The 18,259-nt window shown below is 55.5% G+C and overlaps 2 protein-coding genes across 9 annotated transcripts in view; one reads left to right on the forward strand and one right to left on the reverse strand.

The window, feature by feature from the left end:
- The window catches only part of ITIH4 (inter-alpha-trypsin inhibitor heavy chain 4), a 24,980-nt gene extending 21,128 nt beyond the window's left edge, over positions 1-3,852 (forward strand). For 4 of the 8 annotated variants that reach the window (XR_009214591.1, XR_009214592.1, XR_009214590.1 and 1 more), the window contains 2 exons: positions 1-2,970; positions 3,767-3,852. The exon at positions 1-2,970 is cut by the window's left edge and continues 899 nt beyond it. The gene's annotated coding sequence lies outside the window, so the exon portion shown is untranslated. Of the gene's footprint in view, positions 2,971-3,518; positions 3,605-3,729 lie in introns of those variants that run through there. The other 4 variants (XR_009214586.1, XR_009214588.1, XR_009214589.1 and 1 more) reach the window with 4 other exon arrangements.
- On the reverse strand, positions 3,816-17,606 carry ITIH3 (inter-alpha-trypsin inhibitor heavy chain 3). Its single transcript, XM_058442981.1, has 22 exons — positions 17,506-17,606; positions 16,779-16,799; positions 15,756-15,922; positions 15,560-15,664; positions 15,139-15,301; positions 14,475-14,588; positions 13,318-13,443; positions 12,920-13,036; positions 12,483-12,651; positions 11,742-11,867; positions 11,259-11,440; positions 9,889-10,074; positions 9,602-9,741; positions 8,437-8,591; positions 7,701-7,709; positions 6,649-6,681; positions 6,356-6,391; positions 6,088-6,201; positions 5,389-5,593; positions 4,580-4,773; positions 4,275-4,386; positions 3,816-3,945 (listed from the first exon to the last, which is right to left on the reverse strand). The coding sequence occupies exons 1-22, from the start codon at positions 17,596-17,598 to the stop codon at positions 3,816-3,818; spliced, it is 2,697 nt and encodes an 898-aa protein (XP_058298964.1). The 5' UTR covers positions 17,599-17,606.
- Between the last annotated feature and the right edge of the window lie 653 nt (positions 17,607-18,259).

The raw sequence follows: 18,259 nt of genomic DNA on the forward strand, positions 1-18,259 counted from the left end.
GTGGCTCACACCTGTAATCCCAGCACTTTGAGAGGCCAAGGCCGGAGGATTGATTGAGTCCAGGAATTTGAGACCAGCCTGGGCAACGTGACGAAACCCCATCTCTACAAAAATTACAAAAATTAGCTGGCATGGTGGTGCATGCCTGTAGTCCCAGCTACTCGGGAGACTGAGGTTGGAGGATCGCTTGAGCCTCGGAGGTCATGGCTGCAGAGAGCCGTGATCGTGCCACTGCATTCCAGCCTGGGCAACAGAGCAAGACCCTGTCTCAGAGAAGAAACAAAAATTACTATTACCCCACCTACTTCTGAAAAAAGGATATGAGTATACAAAGCTTAAAGAGGAAAAAACCAAAATCTATGAGTATAGGGCTAAAAGAGCCAAGCAGAAGGATAGTGAAGTCAGGGGCATCAGGGTAGGGGAAGCTGCAGCAGTGATGGAGCACAGGGCTTTGCTGTGGGCTTCCTGGAAGCCAATGTAAAGCAGAAACTGAGCTCATTTGCTTGCTAAAAAAACACCAGATCATCAGGGAAACATCCTTTCCCTGCTCTTGAGCTAGAAGAGGATATTTGCTGGATGGGTCTTTCTAAAAGGGTCAAAGTACTGGCTGGTGGGAGGGGTCGCCAGCAGCAGGTTTGCCCAACACACAGAAATGCTCCTCCCTGCATTGCTGCCTCCCCATTGAGCCTCCTTGGCAGATAGGGATCTCAGGCAGAGTTGCTTTGTAAAGGCTGTTCCAGGGGGCTCGGGCCAGGGCTGTGTGACGTGAGAGTAGCTCAGAGGGACTTGCTGTGGGGCTAGCCCTGACATACAGGGATGAGAGAGGAGTGCCACCCCAAGCTTACCCTTCTGGGACATGAACCCCTGGACTGGCTGCTGAATTTATGCAACAGCAGAGGAGTCACAGTTGATTTTCTGGCCCTGCCAGCACCTGCAGGGCAGGTGTTTTCTGTGACAGTTGGAAATAGGCCCATGTTCTTCACTCTTTCATCCAGCAAGTGCTTTCCAGCTTATACCAGGCCCTGGGCGGAGTACTGTGGGCACATTGGGCACCATGGCAGACACAATGCCTGTGGTGATAACTGCCACCCAGAAAATAGCCAGGTGCTGCGGGAGCCCAGAGGGAGACATGGGGATGACCAGGAAGCCTGGGGGTGGCAGGGAGAGCTTTCTGCAGGTAATGTGGGAGCTGAGATTTGAAAAATGGAGGGAAGTTAGCCCAGTGGAAAAGGAGGGCAAGGACACCAGGTGGTGGGAACAGCATGCGTCCAGGCCTGGAGCCAGGACACTGTGTGCTAAGTTTGGGGAAGATGACGGAAGGAGATGCTGTGGGATGGGGTGGAAGGGGAGGGGGGCCGGGCCAGCACAGGTGGTGCACACCTCACCACAGAGCACGGCTTCTACCGTGAAAGGGTAGGGAGAGCCAGGCAGGGACAGGAGGGACCAGGGTGACGTGGAAGGGGGAGAAGGCAGAGTCCACCTAGCTTTTGCCCGCATAGATGGCCTCCCGGCCTATGGGTTGAGGGCAGCCGACTCCTGCCTCCCAACCTGTTCACATGGCTGCTACCTGGAGCTGTCCTCCTGGAGACAACTGAGGAGGACCAGAAACCGTAACGAGGACGGCTTTTCACATCCTTCACGTGGCAGGATCCTTCTCCCCACTGCATAGATGTGGAAACTGACCTCAAGATGACTGTTTTAAAGCTATGTGGGCCGGGGGCAGTGGCTCACACCTATAATCCCAGCACTTTGGGAGGCTGAGGCAGGCAGATCGCTTGAGCCCAGGAGTTTGAGACCAGCCTGAACAACATGGCAAAACTCTGTCTCTGCAAAAAATACAAAAATTGGCCGGGTGTGATTGCACATGCCTGTAGTCCCAGCTGCTCTGGAGGCTGAAGTGGGAGGATCACCTGAGCCTGAGAAGTCGAGGCTGCAGTGAGCCGTGATCATACCACTGCACCACTGCAGCCTGGGCGATGGGAGTGAGACCCCATCTCAAGAAAAAAAATAATAATAATAATAGCCATATGGCTCCTCAACCAACCCAGGCTTGAACAGAATGGTGGGACTTGCCCACTATGGAGGGTTCCTTTCTCAGGCCTGGGCCCTTTTAGCCAGTCCAGCCTGGCCTTCTGCCACATTCACCCTGGGGCTATGAGGAGGCCTTCAAGATGGGAGCCATGTCTATGTGGACCCCTCCCTAGAGCAACAACAGGCACCGGTCTGCCATTAGCATCCTGTAGCCACCTGGGGGGCTCCTCTGATGACAAACATTTGCCCCTGGACTGCCCTTAATGGCCTCTAGTCCTCTCTCCAGGGACCCCTGCCCTGGGAGGCAGGACAACTTCTTTTCATGTCCCCAAGGCCACATGCCACGCCCCGCTGACATTTGTGGCATTCCCCAGTCTGATTCCAACCTCCCCCAGTCTTATTGTGCCCCCTGCTCTGACATCAGGCAAAGCCACTCACTGCGTCCTCTGACGGGGTACTGTCTGCCCGGCATGCCCTTACCCCCTCCCCACCCCCAGGCAGAGAAAACAGCAGAGGCAGAGGATGTGGGCAGGAGGGCTTATGTTTGCACAGTTGAGAGCAGCTTGGTCATGGTTCCAAGAGCAAAGGATGGAAGATGTCATTTGTAGGGATTTAGTCAGTGAGTGGTGATCACATCTGCTCTGTAAAAAGCTCTCTATGGGAAGCAATAGAGGAGGCAGGGAGACTCAGGAAGCGGCAATTGCAGTTGTCCAGGTGGGAGAGGGTTATCCAGACTGGAGAGGTCTCAGAGCTCCTCGTCCAGGAACCTCTCTCTGACCCTCTACCCCACCACAGACTCATTGGGAGGATACACCAAGTGGTCATCATAAGGTACAATCAGAGGATCCCAGAGATGCTTAGCCCAGCTGAAGACAAACTTGAGCACTCATGAAAATAGGAACTGGATTACTCAACTGTACCCCCAGATCCTGGCCCAAGGTATTGTGTTTATCTGTTGAATTGATGAATGGGTATGTGGGTGGATGGGTGGGTGAATTGATGGTTGGATGGATGGATGGAAGGATGGACAAATGGAGAGATGGACAGATGGTAGGATGGATGGGTGGATGGATGCATAGTTGGATGATGAATAGGTAGCTGGGGGATGAATGGATGAATGGACAGATGGTTGGAGGGATGGATAGATAGGTTGATGGGTGGATGCATGCATAGTGGAGGGATGGATGAGTGGACACGTAGGTGAACAGATGGTTGAATGGTGAATGGGTGGGTGGGTGAGTGAATGGATGGATGGGTGGAGAGATGGGTGGATGGATGGATAGATGGAAGGGTGGCTGACATCCCTATTTAGATGTGGGCTGTGTCTGCACTGGAGTATTATCTACTTCTAAAGGTCCTGATTGAAGCTCCTGAGCTGGGACCATTTACTTACCTTATGACTTTCCTGGATACTGAAATACATTCAACCCTTCCTGACTTCTCAGAGCCCCTTTCCTTCAGAGTCAGTTCTTTATTTTTTCCCCCAGGCTGTCATACATTTGACTCCCTAAAGTTCCAGTCCAACCAACTCTGTCTCAGCTGTGTCAGTGGAGAGGCCCAAGAAGTTGCCTTCCTGCTAGCCATCCCCTCTTTTGAGCTGCCATGGGTCCCAGTTGCCTGTTCCCTGGAGCAGAGGCTCATGAAGGCATGTAGAGGCTGGCAGCTGTCTGGTCTCGACCTTGGACTTTATTTTCCCAGCCCCTCCCACAGGCCCCTCTCTGTGCCTATGTTCCAGATGCCACAAAATCTGCGCCATCCATCCCAACAGGAGCTGGCGTGTCTACTCAAAACAGGTTGGGGACAATGTAGTCTGTGTGGACACCATCAATCAGCCCTTCTCCGTTGTTGTGGACAAACCAGCAGACAACCTTCGTGCCGATGCTGGCATCCTTTCTGTAGTCTTTCTGGGAGCCCCTGGGGAAAGATGAGAGATGCTGCAATACACAGGTGGGTAAGATGGCTGCTAGACTAGCGGACCTGAGATTGAAAAAGGGTGGGAAGTTGGCAATTCTAACAGCCCAGAATGCTTTGGTCAAGAATGAAGTTACATGATTACTCTTTCTAGGAAGCCAAGTTTGGGCTTTTTCTTGATTAGGAAGAGCCTGGTAGGGGCCAAGACCTCAAAGGGAAACAAGGGTACCCCACAGAAGACAAAAGCCCACCAGACTAATGTGCCTGGGCAGCGGGGGCTCTTTCCTCCTCTCGTTGCTGAGCAGGTGAGGGTGTTGGAGAAGTCTCCTCACCTGGTGACAATCAGCTGACGGTTCTTCACCACCAGTGTGGCATCTGGCTTTGCAGGGTCAGAGCCTGGCCGGATGTCAGACACTTTAAAGTCAAAGGGTTGGAAAAATTGCCCTGGGAAGAAAAATATTCATGCTGTCAGCCCCTGGCCATTGCCACGGGTAACGTGGCCACTGGCCTTTCAGGGTTGATGCAAAGGCTGAATGGGGTGTTGTGAGCTGGGTACGGGGTGCCTAGGAAGGCCTTGTTTATGTCTTTCCCATGCTGCTCTCAGGCCTGAACAGCCTGCAGTCTGAACACTTCGTACCCAGCAGCCCATGTGTCTGTGCTGACATCCGGTGACTGTCCACCACGTAGAAGCCTAGAAAGTCACGGTGGACAGGATGTTTCTTCCACACTTGGTGTAGGATGACCACAAAGGTAACCCCATCTCCAAAGGAGACCACCATGTTCTTCCTGTTGATCATCATAGACAGCCTACGAGAGGAAGCCAGAAAGTGGCTGTGGGGCCCAGTGGCCGTGACACTGGGCATCTGACTCAAGGGCGTCTTGGTGGAGCCTCCCCTGTACATGGCACCCGAGGGCCCACAGACTCCAGAAACTATCTCGGGGCATTAGAAAGAGGATGCCTCATGCACGCTGTCTCCCGCCCCATGAGTGGATCCTTGCGTGTCTGTAAGTGGGAAAGAGAGGGCTGGCCTATGAATCTGGAGGCCTGTGGTCCAGCCCCAGCTAAGCCACTGACTTCCTGAGTGACGTTGGGCAGGCTCCACACCTTCTCTGAGCCTCAGTGGGAGGTTATGGGGGATCCAAAGACAGGAGGGCTAAGAAGACAAGAGCAGCCACAGAAGAGGCAAATGGGGCCGTTATCACCTAACGCCTTCACCCAACCAGCTGAACTGTGCAGCTACCAATTCTGGCTCTGACAGGGCCCCAGGGTTTGATTGGGGGCCACTATGGTCACCCTCCCCTGTGGCAGGAGACTGGATTCTGGGGTCTCTGATCTTTCCTGTGACCCCCATGGATCTCCTTTCCTGGGATTTGTTTAAATCCCTCAAGAGCCTCCTTAGACTCTCAGCCTGTAGTCCACCTTGGAGACCTTGTGGGGGAGCTTACCCATCCTGCGTGACTGTGACTGTGTCCAGCCAGCTGAAAGTGCTTGGCACGGCCCTGTTCCACAGGGTGATCTTCTCCGTTGTCACCTCCACCTGGAAGTCCATCTGAGCATTGGCAATGCCCAGTTTTCCAAAATAAGTCTTTCTGGTCTTGGAGTCAGGGCTGCTTCTCTTGTCGCCGATGATCTGCCCGTTAACTGTGAGGCCTGCCAGAGGGATGGGGCAGGGAGAGAGACCAGCAAGAACTTCTGAGTCCAGATTGCCTTTAGGGGTGTGCCTTCCTCTTCAACCAGACTGGCTGAGGGGCAGCAGAGCAGGGGCCACAAGAGAGACCAGGACTTCAGAGCCCAAGCCTGTTGGTTCCTAGACACTCTAGGTTTGGGTCATGTTGGGACATTGTGGGTCTGCCCCTTGCCTGGGCCAGGGAGTGTTGTTCAGAGAAAAACTATTCCCCAGACACAGGCTGGGTCCTACCCTAGGCCCAGGTGGCCCATTCACGCTAATCATCTCCCCATAGCACTGGCATGTGGGGCTGAGCAAGCCTGTGGCCCTGGGCACTCCCCACCCCCAGGGGTTTCTTTGCATGTGAAGACGATGCCTTACTGGGCAGAGTGAGAACCTGGTCCCTGTGCCTACTTGGGGGGACCCAAGCCCTCCCAGGAGGAGCCCCCTGGCCCCGGCCCTAGCCCACAAGCCTCACCTGTGACTGGATCCCGAATAAGGCGCAGCACTGTGCCTGGGGCTTCATCGATGTTGAAGCAGAGGGCATCGTCTTTCTCCGGAACTTGGATGATGAAGTGGGGGTCCCCGTCCACTGGTGACACATTAGAGAAGGGGCTGACTCCCGGGGCCTCTCATCATACCTGGGGCCTCCCCCAGCCTTCTGGCCTCCATGGGCTCGACTCCGAGACAGGCAGGAGCACCTTCCCAAGCCCCTGAGCCTTCCCCAGGAGCAGCCAGGGACTCACCATAGTAGTAGGGGTTTTGAGGAGGCTGGTAGCTGGCTGCAGATACAAAGGGAGAGGGGGCTGAGCTAAGCAAGTGGCCCTGGGAGGTGCCCGATGACCCCCATAGGAGTTCAGCTCATGCCCCTCCCCTTCCCACTTGCTAATGCCATTGCCCTCCCACCCCGCAATCTCCTCAGGGCACATTGTCCATCTGCCCATCGCGGAGAGCTGAGTGAGTAGCCACCGCAGAGGGACACATGGCAGGGGCAGGCTCTAAGCAGTGGGAGGAGAGGCAGCCGCCATCGTGTGCTCACTCAGGTAGGACATGGCGGGGCTCAGTGGTGTGGCTGAAAAGAAGCCGAAGGGCAGTGGGTTCCTTCTCCCCCAGCCCCATGCCTTCTGCCTGTCTTAGTGCTGCTGGGCCCCAGAGGGGCCCCAACACTGGCAGATAGAGGTGGAGATGTGACCCCAAAGATTAGGCTTTGGAAATCGGGCACATCCAGGGAAGCCCTTTATGGGGCTGGTGACAATGGGATGTGATTTTAATGTTGGGGCAGGGCTTTTCGATGTGGCTGAAATGCAAGCCATTAAGTCATCAGCTTCTCTCTCTTGAGTAATGCTCACAGCAAACATCTGCCCCACCCCTGGGCTTCCCACCCGCTAGTTGGGGTGAGTGAGGCTCATGGCTGTCTGTTGCTTCTTGGTAGTAAACACCCACCCACACGTGCACACAGGCGCACACATATGCGTGCACATGCATATATGTACTCACATGCACCGGTACATTCGTCAGGGCTGTTCTGAGGGGAACGTGATGGCCCAGTCCAAATGTGCCGTGCTTATAGATGGAGGTGGGGCAGGCCAGTAGGGGCTGGGGAGGCCCTGCCTAGTGGCAGGGAGTTTGTGAGGTTCCAGTTTTGTGGTGAGAGAGGCACAGAGGACTGTGATCCCCAGCAATTTCCAGCATGGGCACTGGGGCCAGACTGCCTTGGCCTAAGTCTGCTGAGTCTGTGCCTCAATTTCCCCATTGTAAAATGGGGATCATAAAAGGGCGCTCTTGGAGGGTTGCTATGGGATTAATGGAATATAAATGACTGACATGCTAAATTGCTCATTTTTGCAGGTCATAGATACTGTCATAGTGATTGTCTCTCCCTAGGCAAGGGAAGCCACCCCCAGTTAACTTACAGGGATCTTCAGGCTCAGAGAGGGGCAGAGTCATGATTTGGCAATAGGGCTGGGCCTGAGCCCAGGTGTCCCAAGTGTGCCCCCATGGCTAGGGGTCCTATCTTGCTTAGAAAGGCCTCCTCAGTTCTCTCTTGTCTCCCTTCCATAATGCCCACCCTGGTGGCTGGCTGAAGCTTACCTTCTGCATCTGCAGGTGCAGCGAGGGAGGAAGAGGAGAAATGCATTAGAAGCCATAGGGCACTAGTGAGCAGGGACCAGAGCTGGCTGCTTGGCCAACCAGCCCTAGGCTGTGGGCCTCCCAGCAGCCAGCTGTTCCCCCACTGGGTGTCCCCTGGAACTAGGAGTTCTTGGAAGCCAGAGGCCTGGCCTGGCCAGGCCCAGCTCTTTGCCTCCCATGTCTTCCAATGCCAATCCCCCACCACCACACACAGACCCTGTACCTAGTTGCAGTGGGCATTTGGGACCCCCTGTTGAGTAGGGCAGTCTGGAGTCTGGTTGAGGGGGTCCCAGCCTCCAGCTCTCAGGGACTCTTCCCCTAACAATCTCCAGGTGCCTGGTAGCCTGCTCCAGGCCTTTCATGTTGGAAGTGCTTCTTCTTGTCTAACTAAGCCCTTCCATGCTGCAGCCTCAGTCCTTTTCCTTGAAATGTCCCATGGGCAGTGTGCCCCCTTTACTCACTTCCCTTTAGAGGTGCAGAGGCTCCTATTCACCCCACACCCCACTGTCCATGCTGACTGCTTCACGCTCCACCCCACTTTCCCCAGCCCGTGGCCAGTTTTCCTTCAGATGCCCCACTTCAGCTGGTCTGGGTCTCCCCAGCCTGGCCCACTCCTCCACTGGACACCCAGGGAGGGTGCCCAGCGCAGGGTCCTAGATGGAGGCTTCCAGGTTCCAGCCTCCATCCCTATCCCCACCTTCCCCAGGCTTGTCGGCAATGGCCCTCTCATCCTCGTTGTCCTCAGGCTTGGTCACCACCATGGAGGTCAGTGGAGTCACAAAGTGATACTTGAGGGACAGGTCCAGGGCCCGGGCCGTGAGGTTCTCCTTCTCCTCGCCATGGGCGTTCTTGCTGTGAGGAGGGGCCAGTCAGGAGGACAGCCTAGAGAGCAGCACCCTGCCCGCTTCCCCTGCACTGGAGCGCTGGACGCAGCTGGGGATCCCCACTCCACCTTCCCCATTGTGGGGTGCCCCAGGGTACAGCCCAGTTGGGCTCAGAGGAGGCTAGCTCACAGCTCCCTGGGGCATGTAAACAAGCCCTGTTTCCTTGCTGGGCCTTGGTTTTCCCACCTATAAAACATAAGGACTGGCCGGGCACGGTGGCTCACGCCTGTAATCCCAGCACTTTGGGAGGCCAAGGCGGGTGAATCACCTGAGGTCAGGAGTTCGAGATCAGCCTGGACAACATGGTGAAACCCCGTCTCTACTAAAAATACAAAAATTAGCCAGGTGTGGTGGTGCATGCCTGTAATTCCAGCTACTTGGGAGGCTGAGGCAGGAGAATTGTTTTCAACCCAGGAGGCGGAGGTTGCAGTGAACCGAGATCGCACCATTGCACTCCAGCCTGGGCGACAGAGCGAGACCCCCTCTCAAAAAATAAATAAGTAAATAAATAAATAAAATAAGGGGCTACAACAGCCACTCTCAATGGTGTCCCATGTGTGGAGCACTCAGCATGTGCTAGATTGTGTACTGACGGCTTCACAGGCTAATCCCACCCACACCAACACTGACCCTCTCAGTGCGCTCAGCTCTGCCCTCTGGGCACTGAGGGCTGGGATCCTGGCCTTCAGTTCCGCTCAGCCTCACCACCCCTGGGCCATGCCCAGTGTGGGCAGCAGGGTGCTGAGGTCCCCCCTACCCCGGGGCACTCCCAGGCTGCTGGCCACGGGGCGTGCCTGCTTGAGCCTTGGGGCTGACAGGATGGGGAGTGGCGGCCTGGGGTTCCTTACAGACTGCTCTACAGACAGTTCCTGGGCTGGGCCAAGAAGAGGGCAGGACCGCTGGGACTGCATATGGGGGTGCCCTTGCGTCGGAGCCCAGCCAGGGGTAGGCGCAGGTGGAGGCTGGGCCCCTGCTCACCGCTTCTCCAGCAGCTGCTCGATGGTGAGGTAGGCCCAGAGCCGCTCAATGTAATTCCCGAAGATGTAGTCCCGCTCCTGCAGGGCCTTCTCCATCTCCTTCATGTCCACCTCCTCTGTGAAGGTCAGGTCGTTGGTGGCCTGGGGTGGGGGTGGAAGGAGGCAAGGGTCTGGAGGCCTGGGTGGATCAGGTTCAGGGGCCACCACTCCTGGACCCTCATGAGGCCAGAGCCCTACCACTGCTGATACCCCATCCCCAGCACACTTCCAGGCCCTGTCAACACTCACCCCATGGCCCTTCACATCTGCCTTAAAGCTGTTCATGTCCTCGTCCACCAGGCGCCCGGCCACCACGATCTCAGAGCCATCATAGAAGTGCTGGTAAGTGTTCTGGGTGAGGTCCAGGACAGCGTTCTCAGGGTACTCCATCTCCACGCCCGTCAGCAGTGGGTTGGCCACCTCCTCATAGAAGCCCTGAAGTTCAAATGGGGCCGGTCGTCTCAAGCCCCAGGTCAGGCTCCCACTGACGCTGCAGCTGGGCATCCGTGCCCCAGGGCTGGGCCCGTCCTAATGGCTCCTAATGTTCACTCTGCCTATCCCTGGCTGCGTCCTTCAGTCTGTGGGGGCCTCCCCCATGCAACTCCCTGCTCCCAGATAGACACAAGGAAGACTAGAAAGGACAGTTTCGGAAGTATTTCCTATCAAAAAAAGAAATATGAAAGGACAGAGTTCTTGGCACAAAGAAAGTATTTAAGGAATGTCTGTTGGAATGAAAGCAAGAAGGAGAAAAGAAGTAAAGAGAGGCAGATGAGAAGGTGATGTGGACAGGAGTGCAGAGATCCGGAGACAGAGGAGGGAAGGGATGGGGTGGTCGCCCTGCAGAGGTGGAGATGCCGTTACCTGCCTAGAGAAGGAACAAAATTGCCAGATTCAGCAAATACAAAGACAGGACATGCAGCTACATTGAAGGTCAAATAAACAATGAATAATTTTTTAGTGTAGGTGTGTCTGTTATGGGTTGAATAGTGTACTCCTAAAGTTCAACCTTATTTGGAGATAGGGTCTACAAAATAAGGTCATGACTGTGGGCCCTAATCCAATATGATTGATGTCCTTATTAAAAGGGGAGTTGGACACAGACATCCAGAGGGAAGACGTGTGCAGACACAGGGAGAAGACAGCCGTTGATAAGCCATGGAGAAAAGGAAAGAGGCCTAGAAAGATCTGCCCTCACAGCCCTCAGAAGGAACCAACCCACCGCCACATGGATCTGGGATGTCCGGGCTCTGGAACTGGGAGACAATACGTTTCTCTCATTGAAGCCACTCGGTACTTTGGTATGGCAGCCGCAGTACACTAATACAATGTCCTGTGCAATATTTGGGGCATACTTATACTATAAAAAATTCATTACTTATCAGAAATTCATATTGAACCAGACGTCCTGTGTTTGCTCTGATAATCCTATTGAAGAAGCAGGCCTGTTGTGTAGCCCAAGGACAAAATCAGAATCTTTATTGATGGGTGAGAGATAGTCAGAGGTGGATTTGGACCCAAGAGGAAGCTCTTCCTGATAACTAGAGCCATTACCTTATGGAGCAGCTGTCTGAGGAAGTAGTGATCTCCTTATGCCCGGAAGTGTGCGAGACAAGGCATACCTGCAACTGCAGATCGGCATCAGAGTCCTCGTAAATGCGCCGGGCAAACCCATGGTTCTCCAGGGCCATGTTCTCCAGGAAGTTATAATTCAGATTGTTGCCAAAGCCCAGGTTATACAAGGGGAACTTGCCCCCAATGGCATTCCGCACATTCTCTTGGATTTTTTCGGGTCTGCTCTCACCTGTTGGAGAAGGGGATATTCACAGTCCAGCCCCAGCCCTGGGGATGGTCTAGACCAGCTCTGTCTGGGGAGACTGGACTCCTGCACATGCAGAGTTGGTGGAGTCACAACCATCAGCCCTTGTGGGGCAGGTGGTGGAGAGCCCTGGCAGAGGGAGGCAGGACCCTGCCCTTAAGGGGCTCCCAGACCACAGGGAACCCAGGGAAGAGCTGTCCCAGGTTTTCCAACAAGCCAGCTACAGAGCCAGAAGCAGCAGCCAAGCGCTCCAACCCTAGCTCAAAACCATGCCCGTGCTCCTCACCAACATTGGCATCCCCGTCAGTCAGCATGATGACGATGGAGGTGCTCCTCTCTGGGACTCTGTGCTCCTCTCGGGCCTTGTTCAGCATACTGATGCCCCTCAGCAGCCCGTCATTGATGTTGGTCACTGGGACACAGACAGCACCATGGGAGGGTGTCCTCAGGGTGCCAGTGTGCAGACAGGCTGGAGCGGAGGAGGCCGGGACAGCCGGCCCCACTCATGTGCCCAAAGACCCTATCTGCCAGCCCATGGTGGTACTCAGCAAACAATGAATGAATCACCACATAAACAAACAAACAACTTCCACTTTCAAATGGGGATGAAAGGCACATGGTGAAGACGAAAAGCACGTGGTGATTGTGAAAGCCCTTTGGCAAAGAGTTGGATGGACTCCCAGCCCCTCTTGCTGGGAGGAGAGGGGAGCGGTGTAGACATCATTTGCCATTTTCCATATGAAACAGGGCCAAGAAGAAGGGTTCTCTGTGGCCTTATCTTGCTGGGACTTGTGGGATACCGGGATCATGGATTAGAAACAGAAAGAATGGGTTTCCCTGGACCACAGAGAAGACAGCCGATATTCTGTCTTCAAGCCTGAGGACCATCCACTCCCACCTCTGCTCCAGCTCGGATCCAAAGGGCCTGAGACCAGCAGAGTCCCTGCCCTAAGAGGGGGGTTGCAGGCTGCTTAGGGACAGAGGGAGGCGCTGCTAGGAGGCGCGTGGGCTCCAGCTCTGCTCTTACTTCCTTTATCCTCCATGCTCTTCACAAACGTCCTGGCCTCCTGGAGGTTCTCGGGCGTGGCCTGGACTAAGTGCTCTTTCCATGTGGACACATCTCCACTGAACAGGATGAAATTCAGATAGTCTTCCTCTTTCATATCTTCCAGGATTCTGAGAAGGGCCTCCTTTGTCTGGAGGAGAGAGAGAGACAAAGAGCTGGGAGAAGCCGCAGCAGAGAGTGAGGTCCCTTCTCAGCTCAGCAGGCAGTGCAGCCCACGCCATCTGCACCAGTGAGCCCTGCCTGAGGCTTGCCACAGAAGCGGGCAGAGGCCATGAGCCTTCTCTTATCCTGTCCCCTTTCTCCTTATTCACCACAGGATCAGCTTTTTCCACTTAAAAAAGAAATCTCCTCTACCCCCTACTCCTCCGAGCCCTGGCTGTGCCACTGGCGCTGAGTACCTGCTCTAATTTCCGACCAGCCATGGAGCCGCTGATATCAATCACGAAGGCCACGTTCTTAGGCACCACTGCAAGGCCTTGAGGTGCAAAGAAGTGCACGAAGTAGCCATTGACTATCTGGAAAGTGGGGAGAGGGGACGGAGGCCGGTGTCCTTTTAGCAACACCACATTGACTATTCTTGCAGGTAGAAGCCAGACATTAACCAGCCCAAGAAAAAAGACGTTCCTATCCCACCCTCTAGGGGGTGCTGCACCAGGCTCTAGGCCATCAGCTGTCCCACATCCTGTAGGAAAACAGCCATGGGCTGAGGACCCAGGGTGATGGCACTAGATGCAGCTGCAGCCCCTCCCCACCAGCCCTCACCCCACCCTGATGATGAATCAGCTAACCCGGGTACCTGCACGTTGCCAGGAGATTCTCTGTTCACGTCGTAGGTGATGGTGAAATCTCCATCGAGGAGGGAGTCTGTACAGGTTGGGCATGAACGCTGTTGGTCTAAGCTGGGCTTGAAGGACACGTGGCCCTAAGGGACGGAGATGAAAGACTTTGCTCAGCTTGGCCAGGGCCAGGGAGACCTCAGTCCTTAGCTGAGGGAGCAGAGGTGCAGCCTTGCAGGGAGGAGCCCTTAGCAGGGCAGGAGCTAGCAAGAGCTGGAGGCCTGGGCAGCCCTGCCCGCCGGCGGTGTGCTCTGCATCTCCCACGACTCAGTGGAAGGCACTGTTGACCACGCTCCGGCCTTTCGGAGCACCGCTCTTCCCCTTGGAGATCAGGCTCCTGGCGGGGCACAGGCCTTGTCTGATTCAGCTTCCAGCTCCCTTTTTCTTGGCCTCACACACCCATTAGCCCAGGCTACCTTGGAGCTCAGCACTGAGAAGCTACTTAGGGAAGGGGTAGCTTCCTATTAAAAGGAATTTCTTGTAGGTTTGGAATGTTGGTGTGTGGATGCCAAGAGGAGGGGAGGGAGAAAGGAGGAGAATGGGGAGGAGGAGGGTCCCGGGGCGGGATGTGGCCCTCCAGAAGCCAGCAGTCCTCTGAGTGTGTGCCCCTCGGGCCTCTCCCTGGAAGTCCTGGATGACTGGTTTGTTGTTTATACAAACATTTATTCACCCACTGTCCACTGCCATTAAGGCCCCTGGAACAGCTGGGAGCCTTGGGGACTGGAGCCAACCACCCAGCACCAAGAATGAAGTTCTCTTTAGTCTTTCACCCCTCCTCGTGGAATCAGTAAATCTAAATGACTCCCTTGGGCCTCAGCCTCCGGACCTGTATGTAAAACAGGGAAGATAAGCCCTGCCCTGTCCATTTCCCAAGGGGGAATGGGACCAGGCTTTGTAAATGGCTCCTCTGGCAGGTCATTGTCAGCAGCCCCTGCCCTCAGCATCCTCACTCCCAACCCCAGTGGGCAAGGAGGAAGGTGATAGTTGCAGATTGATCCCCAGCCCCACCCCAACACATGCATGCTTGCAGCTGCTAAGCCCTGGGCTGCAGGCTTGTTCTGCTGGAGTCAGTGTTCCTGTCCCCTGCCCCACCAGGTCTGAGAGGCATCTACACCACCTTTTTCCCTGAGAAAGACTTGGTGAGGGCGCTTCCCAGGAGGTCATTGGTGATGAACGAGGCCTCAGCATCCAGCATGCTGATTCCCTGAGGCTCGAAGATGTCTACCTCGATCTGAAATGGCCAAAGTAAGGAAATGTCACTCAGTGACCGCAGAGGCCAGTTCCCAGAACAAGGCCAGTGGGAATGAGATGGGTCTGTGGTGATGCAGGGACCCTCTAGGGCAGTGCTGAGGGCCAAGCCTGGTGTCTCCCACTGGGAAAGTGACCACAGGGGCTTGGAGGAGAGTATGCTGATCCTGAGGTGTTACCACCACCTGCCATATGCACCCGAAATTCCACCAGTGATGCTTTTCCTTTGGCTTTCAGCTTTGAGGTAGGAAAAATGCCCATGTGCCCAGTGAGAAGCCTTACAGAGGCACTTGCTGGTGTTGCTCTCGAGGGCCCAGCACCGAATCTGCATCTGTGGAGTCCATCCCAGCCTCTTCCCCTTGGCCCCAGATGCTGTGGCCAGAACCATTGAATTCCTCCAGCCTTCCCAGCCAAGGATGGGGGATGCGGTGAGGCAGAACTTTTGTGTTTTTGACCCCTGTCTGAGACTGCCCCATGGGCCGGTTCCTGCACCCCGCTGCCGTCCCCCCAGGGCTGCAGGGGCGGTTGATTACCTCGAAGTGTTTGACCAGTTGCTTAGGCTGGACCTTGAGGTACATCTCGTACTTGCCCTTGTGCCTCTTCAGCAGCTCCTCGTAGGTTAGCTCGAACGTGACTTTGCTGCCTGCAGCCACATTGACCGAGACTGTGAACTTCTCCAGCTTCCTCCCAGAGGCCCTGAACAGGGTGTGAGATGGCGACTTCCTCAAAGACTGCAGGAGCCCACCCTTCCTCGGCCCTCGGCCCCAGGCCCAGCCCTTTGGCGAGGGAGATCCCTAACCATTCTGAGCCTCGCTTGCCTCAGCCTCAACATGGGATAATGGCAAAATTATGGGCACATTTTGCTATACCAATAATAATAGCTGTTGTTGTTTGTAGCCCTGAAGGCCCTCGAATCCCAGACATTCTCCCCAAGGCCTGGGAGTCCACACTTACTTGACCAAGCCGGCCGTCTTGCCCTGGGACACAGCCTTTTCATACTGCTTCTTGGCAACTTCCTTCTCCTTGACATTCCCAGGGTAGGTAACACCGTCGATGGTCCTGCGGGGAAAGAGAGTTGGGGGTGGGGAGATCACACTGGGCCAGACCCCCTGTTCCCGAGCCCAGAGCCAGCATCCATGGTGGTACCCACAAGGTGAAGTTGGTGATGAAGGCCGTCTTGGGCAGCTCCACATCAAAGGAAACCTCCTTGGCCGTGTCTGCACGGTTGACCGTTCTCGTGGTGACAACATTGTGAGCAAAACGGGAGGTCACCTTGGAGTTGATTTTGGTACTGTAGACCTCGATGCCATTGGCCACCTTTGGGGAGGTGGGTGGAGAATCAGCCAGACTGGGACACTGGAGAAGCAGGTTTGCAAACTGGCCACCTCTCTTGCAAACCTTGCAGGCTCTGAGGCCCCTGCCTGGCACGCAACCCTCATCCTCCAGGTCTCCTACATTGGAAGACTTGGTGGTGTCTCCAGTCTCCATGTTCTGGCGGCCACCATTATTCAGATGCTTGTCCTGCCTCCTCAATTGTGTAATCTGTTTACACACTGCTGCAGCCAGTGAGAGCTTGCCCTCTCCCGTCCAGTCACCCTGAGCTCCAGCCATGCGCGGGACACTGGCTCTGGAGCACCTGCCCCTGGCTCTTCCTGCTCATCCTCCACACCTCACACTCCCTCTAGCACACAGCCCAGCCCACCTCCTGGGTCTTTAGGTAATTGCCTCATTCTGTCTCCCAAAGAGGAACTGATTTCCTGTGCCAAGGGAAGTCTCCAGACACGCTCTTTCCAATAGGGGTGTTGGATTTTGAGAGGCTCTAGGGAGGTGTTCCAGCCCCCTCCCCCTAGGGATATAAAGATGCTTCGTGAGGGTGTGGCAGGGTCCGCTTCACAGAGCCGGGTACCAGCAAGTGTTAAGGAAGTGTCTGCGGAAGGAAGGGATGCCTGTGAGGGGCCCTCTTCAGCTACATCCTGTGAGGTTGGAGGGGTCATCATTCTGTGGTGCTCTTTCCCAGGAGTCTTGCGCCGTTGGAGGCTGCCAGGGCAGGGGGCTGTAAGCTGTTTGCCAGCTGTGAGGAGTCTGCTGTTATAGCCTACACCTTCAGCAGTTGGGCAACCAGCTCCATCCTGCCCTGCCCCACTCGGTCCCACCCCCTGGTGAAAGTTCTCACCCCTTCCGGGAGGCTCCGTTTCTGAAAAAACAAAAACAAACACAAACAGAGGAATCAGGCCAAGGCCAATGCCAAGGCTGCATGGCCTGGGAGGCTCTGAGCTGAGACCAGGAGTTCAGTAGTGCCCTGCCGCCCACACACCTGAGTGGCCCCCAGACATAGGACCCTCTAGAGCCACATGTCAGAGTAGGAAGAACTCTGAATAGATGGGGAAACTGAGGTCCAGAGAGGGGCAGGTCTCCAGGTTTCCAGGAGAGCAGGGCCGGGGGAACTGAACCCAGAGCTGTCTTCACACCCTACATGCCCCACCTCATTCTATCTCCCATTCTGCCTTTCCCTGGCCCCCAGGCCCCTTTAGGCCTCCTTCCAGAGCACCCCTGCCCCCGCCACACCCCACAGGGCTCAACTGAGCGTTTTGTAGAGGTCACACTCATTTGAGACTTGAACCTTCATTGCCACTCAGTTAAGTGAGCAGTTCATGGTGCATTGCTCTTTTGACGGGGTGGGAAGCTGAGGCCCAGGGAGTTTTAAGAGCCTTCCCAGGGTTAGACAACAGGTTAGCAGAGGCCTCAGCTGGAGCCCAGTTCTCCCAGTGTCCACACTACTCCCAGCAGCTCAGTGCCTAGCCCTCTGCCTCCTCTTCACTCCACTCAGAGGCCTTGCCCAGCATGATGCCTTCTGCCCATTCCACACCAAGACCCAGATGGCAAAGAGGGGGCAGACTCACCCCAAGCAGCCGAAAGGGGCTTCTCGGGAAGCCAGAGGCTGCCAAACTGGAGAGCAGAGCCAAGATGAGACAGGGCCACCATGCAGATGCCATCGCTGAATACTCAGGCCTGGCCCACGCTCCTTATATGAGCAAGCCTGGTGTTTTCCAAGCAGGGTCAGTGACCTGCAGCGGGGGTGGGAGGAGTGGAGGCAGGAAGGGCCTCCGGGAAGCTGGGCATGGGTGGAATGACGGGTCTCTCGATGTGTCTATCTGAAGAAGGCCTGGTGGGTCTTGCCAACAGTGTTGGGGCTTCATTCCTGACAGACGGGGGGACTTGGAAGAGGCCCCCAGGAAAGCAGAAGCTGTGTGCCAACAAATGGACCCTGGGACTCCCTGGCGTGGATGATGGAGATGGGATGTGGAGTTGCATTTAGAGCAAAGGGCATCTCAGCATTGTCGCCTCTTTTTTTTTTTTTTTTTTTTTTTTGAGACGGAGTCTCGCTCTATCGCCCAGGCTGGAGTGCAGTGGCGCAATCTCGGCTCACTGCAAGCTCCGCCTCCCGGGTTCACGCCATTCTCCTGCCTCAGCCTCTCCGAGAAGCTGGGACTACAGGCGCCCGCCACCACGCCCGGCTAATTTTTTGTATTTTTAGTAGAGACAGGGTTTCACCGTGGTCTCGATCTCCCGACCTCGTGATCCGCCCGCCTCGGCCTCCCAAAGTGCTGGGATTACAAGCGTGAGCCACCGCGCCCGGCCAGCATTGTTGCCTCT

Source organism: Hylobates moloch, unplaced genomic scaffold (genome assembly GCF_009828535.3).
Source record: "Hylobates moloch isolate HMO894 unplaced genomic scaffold, HMol_V3 SCAFFOLD_8, whole genome shotgun sequence".
Lineage (NCBI taxonomy): Eukaryota > Metazoa > Chordata > Mammalia > Primates > Hylobatidae > Hylobates > Hylobates moloch.

Excerpts from the sequence above, each read along its gene's own strand:
- ITIH3 (XM_058442981.1), bottom strand. The coding sequence starts at position 17,598 with ATGGCATCTGCATGGTGGCCCTGTCTCATCTTGGCTCTGCTCTCCAGT. Across the intron at positions 6,392-6,648 it reads CCCCGCCATGTCCTACCTGA|CCAGCTACCAGCCTCCTCAA; the intron begins GTGAGCACACGA and ends TTGTATCTGCAG. Across the intron at positions 6,202-6,355 it reads TCAAAACCCCTACTACTATG|TGGACGGGGACCCCCACTTC; the intron begins GTGAGTCCCTGG and ends ATGTGTCACCAG.